Consider the following 9,737-nt stretch of genomic DNA (forward strand, 5'->3'; position numbering starts at 1 on the left):
ATCACCTCAGTTTAACTCAGGTGCCTTTCCCCCAGAAAATCATGGATTATTTGAAGATGAGAAGTTGTCTTTATAGTAAGAGTGCCTTTTAGATAGCAAAACCCCTCTGCTAGAAATACTTTGCTGCTTCTCCATAACTGTTGTTTTGTACCATCCACCTCCCCTGCTGAAATGTATGCATTCCCTTTAGCCCTTTCCAGATGTCCTAAGATATGATTTTATCTCACCATCAATTCTGAGGGGACCATCTATTGATCCTTAAAGGAGCTGTCAAACTAGATTGAGTTCTCCTCTTAAAATCCTGGACTTCGGCCTACCTTTAAAAATTAAAATAACACAGAGGTGACTGGAAGATTGATCACTCCTCCATAACAAGATTAAAAGTCATGCTTTTCAAAGAATGGAATTGATTTACTAATAAAATCATATAGTAAAAGCCAATGATATTCCATTGCCCTGTTGTGTATCCAGTCACTTCTCCTGATAAAACATTTGCTTTATCCTCCACATGAAAATGCAATTAGATCACACAGAATCTCCTACTTAAAACACTGTAATGCTCTGCACGCCCTCCAGAAGAGAGTCAGAACTTCTTAGTGTATATAACATAGAGATCAAAGACGCAACTGCTGATGGACAGGAGGTTGATGACCGTGCTGAAGCCGGAGAGACCTGGCGCAAACTGGGTGGTGCGCATGTCACCCATGTCGCTGTGCTGGAACTTCAGCAGTATTGCCAGATCCTCTAGATTTTCTGGAAAGCCCGGAATCCCTGTTTTCCCATGTAAAACATGCTAAATTTTAAATGTCCCTGATTTAAGGAAAACACTGAATGAGCCAAACAAAATCAATCTAATTTCAAATTCAGGCCACACGGCCCTCTTTGCAAGGCTGGACTCTGACGTCTGCTGCCTGTAGGGCATCACCTCTCACTCACCCCTTAAATGCATACCCTGTGCTCAGGTCACGTTCTGAGAAAGGCAGCTCTGTAAATGCCCTGCCTTCAGTCCCATGTTCACCAGCCCCTTCTTGCCTGTGAACACATAAGTCATATTTCATGATTCAGCTCAAGGGCCTTTCCTCAAGACACCCTTTGACCCTGACTCAGACCATATTCACCACACTGTCCCTTGTACCCTTCTCTCCAAACTCCATGTATCTTCTCCCTTACATCTGTAATGTATTGCTCTTTTTTATTTATCTGACTCCTCCTAAGAGACTCTAAACTCCCCAAAGACAGGAGCAGTATTTTATCAATTCTCTCTCAATGCAGGGCCTGGTACCTCACCATCATCACTAGCACACACAGTATTTAACCATGTTCCTGATGCCTTGCAAGTATTAACCTGAACTTTCACAACAGACTAGTAATATCCTCCTCATTTGACAGATGAGGAAACTGAAGCACAGAGTGCAAGAAGATTCAACACCGAATAGTCTGGAATTGGACACTAATCTAGACACGTCTAGACACTAATCTAGAAGCATGGTCTAGATGTTAGACCACGTTAGACTACATGGAGCAGCATTATTCTTTGGAAATAAAATTGTATCTAACGGTCATTTTCTAATACAGGATCACTCTTTAGTACTTCTAATGCTTTTCTAATGTATCTTTCAATTGCTAATCAAATAGAAAAGCTGAAAGACTATTTTGTCAAGAAGGCAAAACTTCACTAAAATAATGTTTAAAGAATCTAAACCTACCCAGGTTTCTGAATTCATCTGCCCTTGATTCAGCCTTGGTGAAAAACAGAGTGCAGCTTGACCTAGTGATAACCCCATTAGGGAGTTTCATTTGGTGCAAATAGCAATTTAAGCAAATATGCCCTTCTGTTTTTTCTAGTGCTCTTTGTTATTACAGTAAAATCCAAGTTTGAGTTTCATGTGGGAAATCAAAGAGCCAAAGAAAGGGACTTTTCATTATATACAGAAACGCAATGAAATGCTTTGTATTCCCATTCAAGCAGTTATTATTTTTCTGCACAGCCAAGGAATGGAAAATCTAAAAAGAAACTAAGTGCTAGATTGGCCTCTGCTCTTTTACCCAGATGGAAGTTTCACAGGCCTGTGTGAGTTTCAGGGTAAGTGCTGTCAGTCTCAAAAACCAGTAGGTCTGCATTTTCCTTTGCAGCTCAAGTACTCAAACTATAGATGTTGTTACTGTTTTTAATCTGATTATAAATGTCCAACTAAAGCAGTTAAATGTTTAGAAAAGGTGAAGACCTGATAATATGTAAGAGACTTTGAGGTACTCTGTTGACACTCAAATAATGTAGCCAAGGACAACTTAGGGAGTCATTTAGTGCTATTAATCAGTAATCTAAAAGCATTGTGTCTGTGTGCAAGTGTCTTTTTCTTGGCTAACATCTGTGAAGTGATCATTGAAAAATCTGATAAGGGAACATTGTTGAAGTACGCAGGAAAATCCAAATGATTGCCATCAATTACAGCTCACCTTTTGTAAGGCTCAAACTTGACATTTTAAAACATTTTTGTTATCACCTTGCTTCAAAATGAACAATGTACTCATGGTTAAAATTCTACCTTCCTTTAATCTAGACATCTGTGACATAGAAAGTCTAATCCTCTAGTTAGTATTTTTACTTCGGTAATTTTTAAAATAAAGTTTTCATACCCTCTGTATACCTCCCCCCCCCCACCCCAAAATAGTGTTCTATATTCCTGACCCATGAAAAGTGCTGCCATCTGCTGGCCACTGATAGATATAACTCCATATGAACAGTTTTGAGATTTTTGAGGAAAGAACTCTGAAAAAAAAAAAAAAGGCTCCTTGTTCCATACAAGCAATGGAAGCTGAGGACAGTTGTTTAACCTTTAAATTATCACACTCTCTTTCTCATATGAAGCTAATATGACTCAAGCGTTAGACAATGTTGACTTGCAGGGTTAAAGGCAACAACAAAAAAGCTAACGTTTGCTGCCCCCTGCTGTTCAAATTCCTTAGCGTTTCTGAACTTTAATTCTCGCTGAAACCAAACATAATTAACGCATTCGTTCCTCTATTCATTCACTCACATAGCCGTTCACTCAGTTTTTCATTAAATTAAAGAATGTAAGCCATCCTATGCACCTACAAGCCATGCTGTCTGCAGGTGACTGAGACACAAAACTGACCAATGTGACAAGGAGAGAACAAAGAAGAATTTCAAGGCAAAATTACATGAAATCTGTTTTTACACGTCCCTAGAACCCATCAAAGATTGAAGGCAGGAGGAGAAGGGGACGACAGAGGATGAGAGGGTTGGATGGCTTCACCGACTCAATGGACATGAGTTTGAGGAAACTCTGGGAGTTGGTGATGGACAGGGAGGCCTGGTGTGCTGCGGTCATTGGGTCGCACAGAGTCGGACACGACTGAACAACTGAACTAAACTGAACTGCTCCTGCTAAGTCACTTCTGTCGTGTCCGACACTGTGCGACCCCATAGACGGCAGCCCACCAGGCTCCCCCGTCACTGGGATTCTCCAGGCAAGAACACTGGAGTGGGTTGCCATTTCCTTCTCCAATGCATGAAAGTGAAAAGTGAAAGTGAAGTCGTTCAGTTGTGTCCGACCCTTAGCATGGACTGCAGCCCACCAGGCTCCTCCATCCATGGGATTTTCCAGGCAAGAGTACTGGAGGGGGGTGCCATTGCCTTCTCCGAAACTGAACTGAGAACTCATCAAATCAGTTGTACAAAATCTGTGATGCCTGGGCTTAGTAATAATATGAGGATGAGAAAGAGAGAATGGAAGGGGAGGACAGGTAAGGAGTGGGAGAGGGAAAAGCAGAGTGTGGGTAGGCACCGTGAACATGAAGAAATCCAGTCATCACAACTTGCTGCACCCTCTTTAATCCATTACAAGCATAAAACTTTTTAGTAAGGAGCTAGATGAGTTTAACACAAGTATGTTCCTTTTGGAACAAGTTTTCTGTCTGATGTTTTAACTTTCTCCAGGAAGACCAGGAAATGTGCTCTGCTCTGTCCTTTCATAGTATCTAGTGGCAATCTCTACCCTCACCCTCACCACAATGTATTAGAATATCTGACTTCTCTTTCTGACTCCTCTCACCAGATGGCAGTTCGTTAAGGGCTGAGAGGGGATAAAGTTATACATCTTTCTCTTTTCGGCTCTTAGCTTAAGGTCCAGCACATGGTGGGAAGGATAATACAGTCGTTAAGAATTTAGACTTTGCAGTTAGATTGAGGACTGAATCCCAATTACCTAGTTATATAAATTTGAGAAAACTTCTTAAATGTACTGAGCCTTATGTGATAATTGGCATAATAACACCATACCCTTGTGCCTTCTCTAACATCACATTCCACCTAGAATTTTATTATCTTAGTTTGTTTTAATCTCTGTAAAATTCCCAGATCCCTAGGAAAGGTGACATTAAAAACTGCCACTGGACATTTAAAATTTATCAACAGTGATAGATTTGATGGACTTTTAGATGGCAGGTGGGGGTGGGAGAGAGAAGACTGAAGGCCCAAATAGACAAGGAAGCTTTTGAAAAAGGTAAATAAGCAGAAAAAGAGGGGTGAAGGTGAGTCAGCTTTTCTCAGTCTCCTCAGCTCTACAATGGGGATTATAACAGCATCCAAGGTGTTTGTAAGGGTTAAATGAAGAATTTGTAGTTTTCAAGAAATATTAGCTGTTCTTATTGTTGTTCATAAAGATTTGCAGAAGAAAAACATGACCCCATTCTCAACTTACTTTTAAGATATTATTTCCAGACAGCACATGGATTTAGCAGGGAAATAAGGAAACGTAAGTTATTTCCTATATTTTAATTTTTCTCCATTGCCCACAGGTGTGCCTCATGTTTTAAAAGCAGAATGAAAAGAAGATACCACAGGTTGCTATTACAAAAATACCACATATTGGGGGGCTCAAACAGCAAGCATATTTCACAGTTCGGGAGGCTGGCAAGTCTAAGGTCAAAGTTCTGACAGATTTGGCGTCTAGTAAGGATCTGCTTCCTAGTTCATAGGTGATTGTTCTCTTACGGGGCAGAAAAGGTAAGGAAGCTCTCTGGGGTCTCTTTTATAAGAGAATGAATTCCATTCATGAGATACTCCCCTCCATGACCTAATCATCTCCCAAAGGTCTCACCTCTTAATACCATCACATGGGGAGGGGTTAGGATTTCAACATACGAATATTGGAAGGACACAAACATTCAGCATGTAACATTTGTCATAGTTCAGATACTGACTTACTGAACAGAGCATATTACATCACAACTGTATGTTAAAATATAGTTGAGCACTTAAAACATTCTGGTCCTTTTTCTTCCAGAGCACAGAAATGCCCGTGTCTCTTTCTCTTTTCTTTTCTTATTTTTTTTTTTTTTTGGAGAATTCATGATGCCTATGTTTCACAATAAGAAGAAGATACAGAGAATGATTTAGTTACATAGATACTCTATGGCACATATTTTTATTTTGAAGCATTTTCATGTAATGTCATTTTTTTTTTTTTTTTTTTAACTTACAGGCCAGCCGTGGCGCTTGCAAAAGCCCGGGGCAGCAGAGACAAGAGCCTGCTCTCAAGCAAGCGTCCCGGATCCCCCGGGCCCGGACCCTCGGCGAGCGACACGATTGGCCGCCGTCCGGACTAATTTGCTGTAATGTCATTTTTATCTTGTTTAAAATGTATTTATTTTTAAAGTAGGTCCTTTTTAGTTATGTATTTAAAATACAGTAGAGTGCACATGTCAATCCCAAACTCTCACTCTCCCCTACCCTTCCACACTGGTAACCATAAGTTCATTCTCTAAGTCTGTTCCATGTCTCTTTATGACAACATTGAATACTCTTTGCTTCACCAGGGGAGGTGAATAGGCTTTAGGAATTCATCTTGATATTCCTTTTCTTACAATAGAAGCAATAATAACTACCTCAGAGGATGTGAGGATTTTGGAATTCCGGGATGAATAGCTATTCTGTTAACCTGAATACATTCCTACTGTGCAGCACTGCTCTAGGGAGAGTGGTCAAGATTTTCCTTCAACAAATCCAAATAATACGTAACAGTTCACTTTTGGTGGGATCTCCAGAAATGAAAGGACAGACACAATTTGAAGTGAACATGGAAGAAGAGACAAGATGACTTGAATGGGAGCTATTTCTAGGCATTTTAGGGCGAAATGAACTCATGGTAGAAATAAGTAACGGAAAAAACTAAAGAAGTAGAAATTGATTGGATGAAATAAGACAATTAATAAGGGAATCTCCAACTATCTTGAGCACATCGGGTTCAAAATAGCTGGTCAAAACTGACCCTTATTATCTCATTTCAAATCATGTGATACCTCCCTCAATCAAAGATACAAATTACATGTTATTGCTGGACACTCCATTTTTATTAAATATGGGATTTCTGGGGCTTCCCTAGTGGCTCAGCGGTAAAAGAATCTGCCTGCAATTCAGGAGACTCAGACTCAATCCCTGAGTAGGGAAAACCTCCTAGAGGAAGAAATGGCAACACTCTCCAGTATCTTGCCTGGGAAATCCTATGCACAGAGAAGCCTGGTGGGCTACAGTCCATGTGGTTACAAAACAGTCAGATACTACTTAGCAACTAAACCACTGAAATATCTATATAGTACCTTAATCATAACTGTTGTAAGGTGGCCTGGGTACTTTTTTAGAATTGTCTTCAGAACGATAAGGTACAAATAAACAGAGGGAATTTACAGGGCAAGAACAGCAGGGCCAAAAAGATTATAGACACCTTATCTTGTTCCAGATTCTCTATACCAATCATAAAGGGAGAGACCATTGACAATCAGAAATTTTGGCCTACCTTGATTCTGGGCCTTGTTAAGAAAAAAAATTATCCAAACTTGGAAATAAGCCAAAAAGATTATTGCCTGCCTATCAAAGCATTGTCTGACAAGTCAGCCCAAAGGTCATCTGCTTCTGGGAGGAGAGAAGTTCACTCAATTAGATATTATCTATGTTTTTCCCCTATGAGTAGTGGGCTATCAGCAACAGGACAGGTTCTCCACCGCTGACCCAGCTTTCCATCTGTTTTTGCATAGCTTCAAACTAAGGATAATTTTTACAATCTTAAGTGACTGGGTAAATAATTCATGGGGTCGCAAAGAGTCGGACACAACTGAGCGACTGAACTGAACTGAAAATATCTACAGAATATTTTGTCACAGGTGAAAAGTATATGAAATTCAAATTTAAGTGTCCATAAGGTTGTACTGGAATACAGCCAGGCTTATTCAGTTAGATATTGTCTGTGTTTTTTAACTTCACACACTCCTTACTTTTTGCCTCTTTGTAGGCAAGGCTTGCAGACCTCTTACCTAAGGGCTGTAACTGTGTTTTATTGTTTCTTATTGATAAGGGTTCAAACTCTGGTGGTAGTTATCTTACATCAGAGCACCTAAGTTGGTCAAGATTCCCTAACTGTGAGGCACCATATAACCCAAGGTCTCTGTGTCCCTGCAATGGTTCCTCTCTGAGTAGTGAGCTATCAACAGGACAATCAGCAGACAAGCTCCTAGGAAACCACATTCAGGAGGAACTCCCAGCCTCCTGCCCTTTCAAAGGAGCACTCCAGTCTTTCACTTTGCCATTTCATTTTATAATTTAAAAGAAACAGAAGAAAACTTTACACTGCAAGAAAATTTAAATCTTGAGCAAATAATGAGTGAAAATTTTTACTGTTTTAAGTAAACAGGATATGGGAAGCACCCAGTGATGTCTGAATGAAATTATACTTGTGTGGGGTTTCAGTGTTTTACTGCTGTAGGGAAAAAAGGAAGTTCACCCCTCCACAGCCATTCTCACACCCCCAGAGTAAAATCTTTGCAACATTTCTGTCTATCAGAATATCACTGTCACCCAGCATTTTGTTGAAGAGAATTCAATCCATCCAGAGAGTTTAAATTGGATTATCCCAATGGAGGGCTGGTGCAAAGTGAAAAGGCGGGTGGGGGTAGGGGATGCCCAACTAGTATTGAGTGATGAAGACAGAAATCCGGATTCTGAATCTAGTTGAATTGGACTTTGATTGGGGTAGTTAGGGTTGAAGTTGGCCCTGGCCCTGTGGACCCAGGCTGGAAGTTAAGGAATGTTTTATCCCCTGGAAAACCTGCCCCATAGCCTGAGTTTGTAGGTCAGAAAGGTTATCATTATCCAACAGCACGTTACTGTTTTTTCTGTCATCCCAGAGTCTTGGGCCAGCCAACCCCACCTCTGCTCTGTCTCCAACGACTTAACAGAAAGGAGCAAACCCCCGGTTGAGTCGCGGGGATGAGACGAGTCAACCGCACCCCGCCCCGCATTCGCAGCTGGAGGCAGCCTCAGCGAAGAGTCTGTCCCCTCATCGCCACGATTCTCCCTCCCTCGACCCCGAGAACTTTTGGAACAAGATGGGCCTGGCTCTACAGATGAGGCCGAGCTTGCCATGGATACGAGACGGCGCCAGAAGCGCTGCTCTTCCTTGTCGGGTTCTTGTGAAAGTTAACGGAGCCGATGAGAGTGCAAAGTACAAAGTCTGGAACAGCATAAGCTGTCAATCAACGGTCCCCATTATTATCACTATCATGAACCCGTTAGCTACACCTCGGGGTAAGGCGGGGTGCGGGGAAATCAACAGAGAACCGAAAAGGTCGCAAAAGAGGCGGGAGGCGGGCATCTGGGATTGAGAGGAGAGGCGGGGGAGAGCCCACGCCAGCAGCCAATCCAGCTGTCCCCGGGAGGAAGAGGAGGAGCCACCGTCGACCCCGGGACCTCCCTGCTCAGTCCCGCGCCGCGCGCCAGCACCCGCGCAGCTGCTCTGTTCCCCGCCTGCATTCAGAGCGTGGCCTCCGCTCCTTCCTCGCCAGACATGTCCTCAGGTGCCACTCCCGCTGCCGTGAAGGTGAGATTAGTCGTCCTGGCTGCTGCGATCCTCCCTGACCTGTACGCTGTCTCTCCCGTCCGGAGGGACAGCGCCTCTGGGCCGTGCGCCTAGCCGGGGCGCCCCCGCCTCGGCGGGGAGGGTCTGCGGCTCTTTAGCCCGGAGCGGCGAGCGAGGGACAGGAAACCATTGCCATTGCCCTGCCTTTGGTCTCAGCTGCTCACGCAGGGCGAAGGCACGCCCTTCGGAGAGGGGCCGCGAATCGGTACTGCAAGTACCTTTCTGAGCAGATGGGTCAGGCTGGGGCTGCGTGTACCACGTGGGTGGGCACCTACAACCCCTGAGGGTCTCCTCGAGCCCTGAGCCCTGCCGGACTTAAACGCTTCCGCTCTGACTTGGCCCTCTGCCCGCGGCCCACGTGAGAAAACTGCATACTTGCTCTTTTGCAAGCTTCCGGCTTTTTGTGTTATAAACGTAGGCCTTCTCCGCTTTGGGGACTCTTGAGAGTTTTTACAACACGGAAATGGAGTATAGCAGTACTGGGCCGCTCCCTGTTTGGAGGCCTCTGGCTTTAACCTGCTTTGCTGTTGTTTAGTCGCTAAGTCGTGTGGGACTCTTTGGGACCGCATGGACCACCATAGCCCACCAGGCTCTTCTATCCGTGGGATTTCCCAGGCAAGAATACTGGAGTGGGTTGCCATTTCCTTTTCCATGGGATCTTCCCGACCCAGGGATAAAACCCCCGACTCCCCCTTGGCAGCGAATTCTTACACCATTGAGCCACCAGGGAAGCCCAAACTGCTTTGTGGGGAACCTTGAAAGGTGGAGATCAGTTTCCTTGTGCCCTCGGTCCTCAGGAGTCTC

General features: G+C 43.4%; 1 protein-coding gene across 1 annotated transcript in view; it reads left to right on the forward strand.

The window, feature by feature from the left end:
* The first annotated feature begins 8,634 nt into the window (after positions 1 to 8,634).
* Positions 8,635 to 9,737, forward strand: part of MTAP (methylthioadenosine phosphorylase) — a 46,386-nt gene continuing 45,283 nt past the window's right edge. The window contains exon 1 of the mRNA XM_010853313.1: positions 8,635 to 8,894. Within this exon, the coding sequence (XP_010851615.1) occupies positions 8,862 to 8,894 (33 nt within the window). The 5' untranslated portion in view covers positions 8,635 to 8,861. The remainder of the gene's footprint in view (positions 8,895 to 9,737) is intronic.

Source organism: Bison bison, unplaced genomic scaffold, assembly GCF_000754665.1.
Source record: "Bison bison bison isolate TAMUID 2011002044 unplaced genomic scaffold, Bison_UMD1.0 scf7180017864326, whole genome shotgun sequence".
NCBI lineage: Eukaryota > Metazoa > Chordata > Mammalia > Artiodactyla > Bovidae > Bison > Bison bison.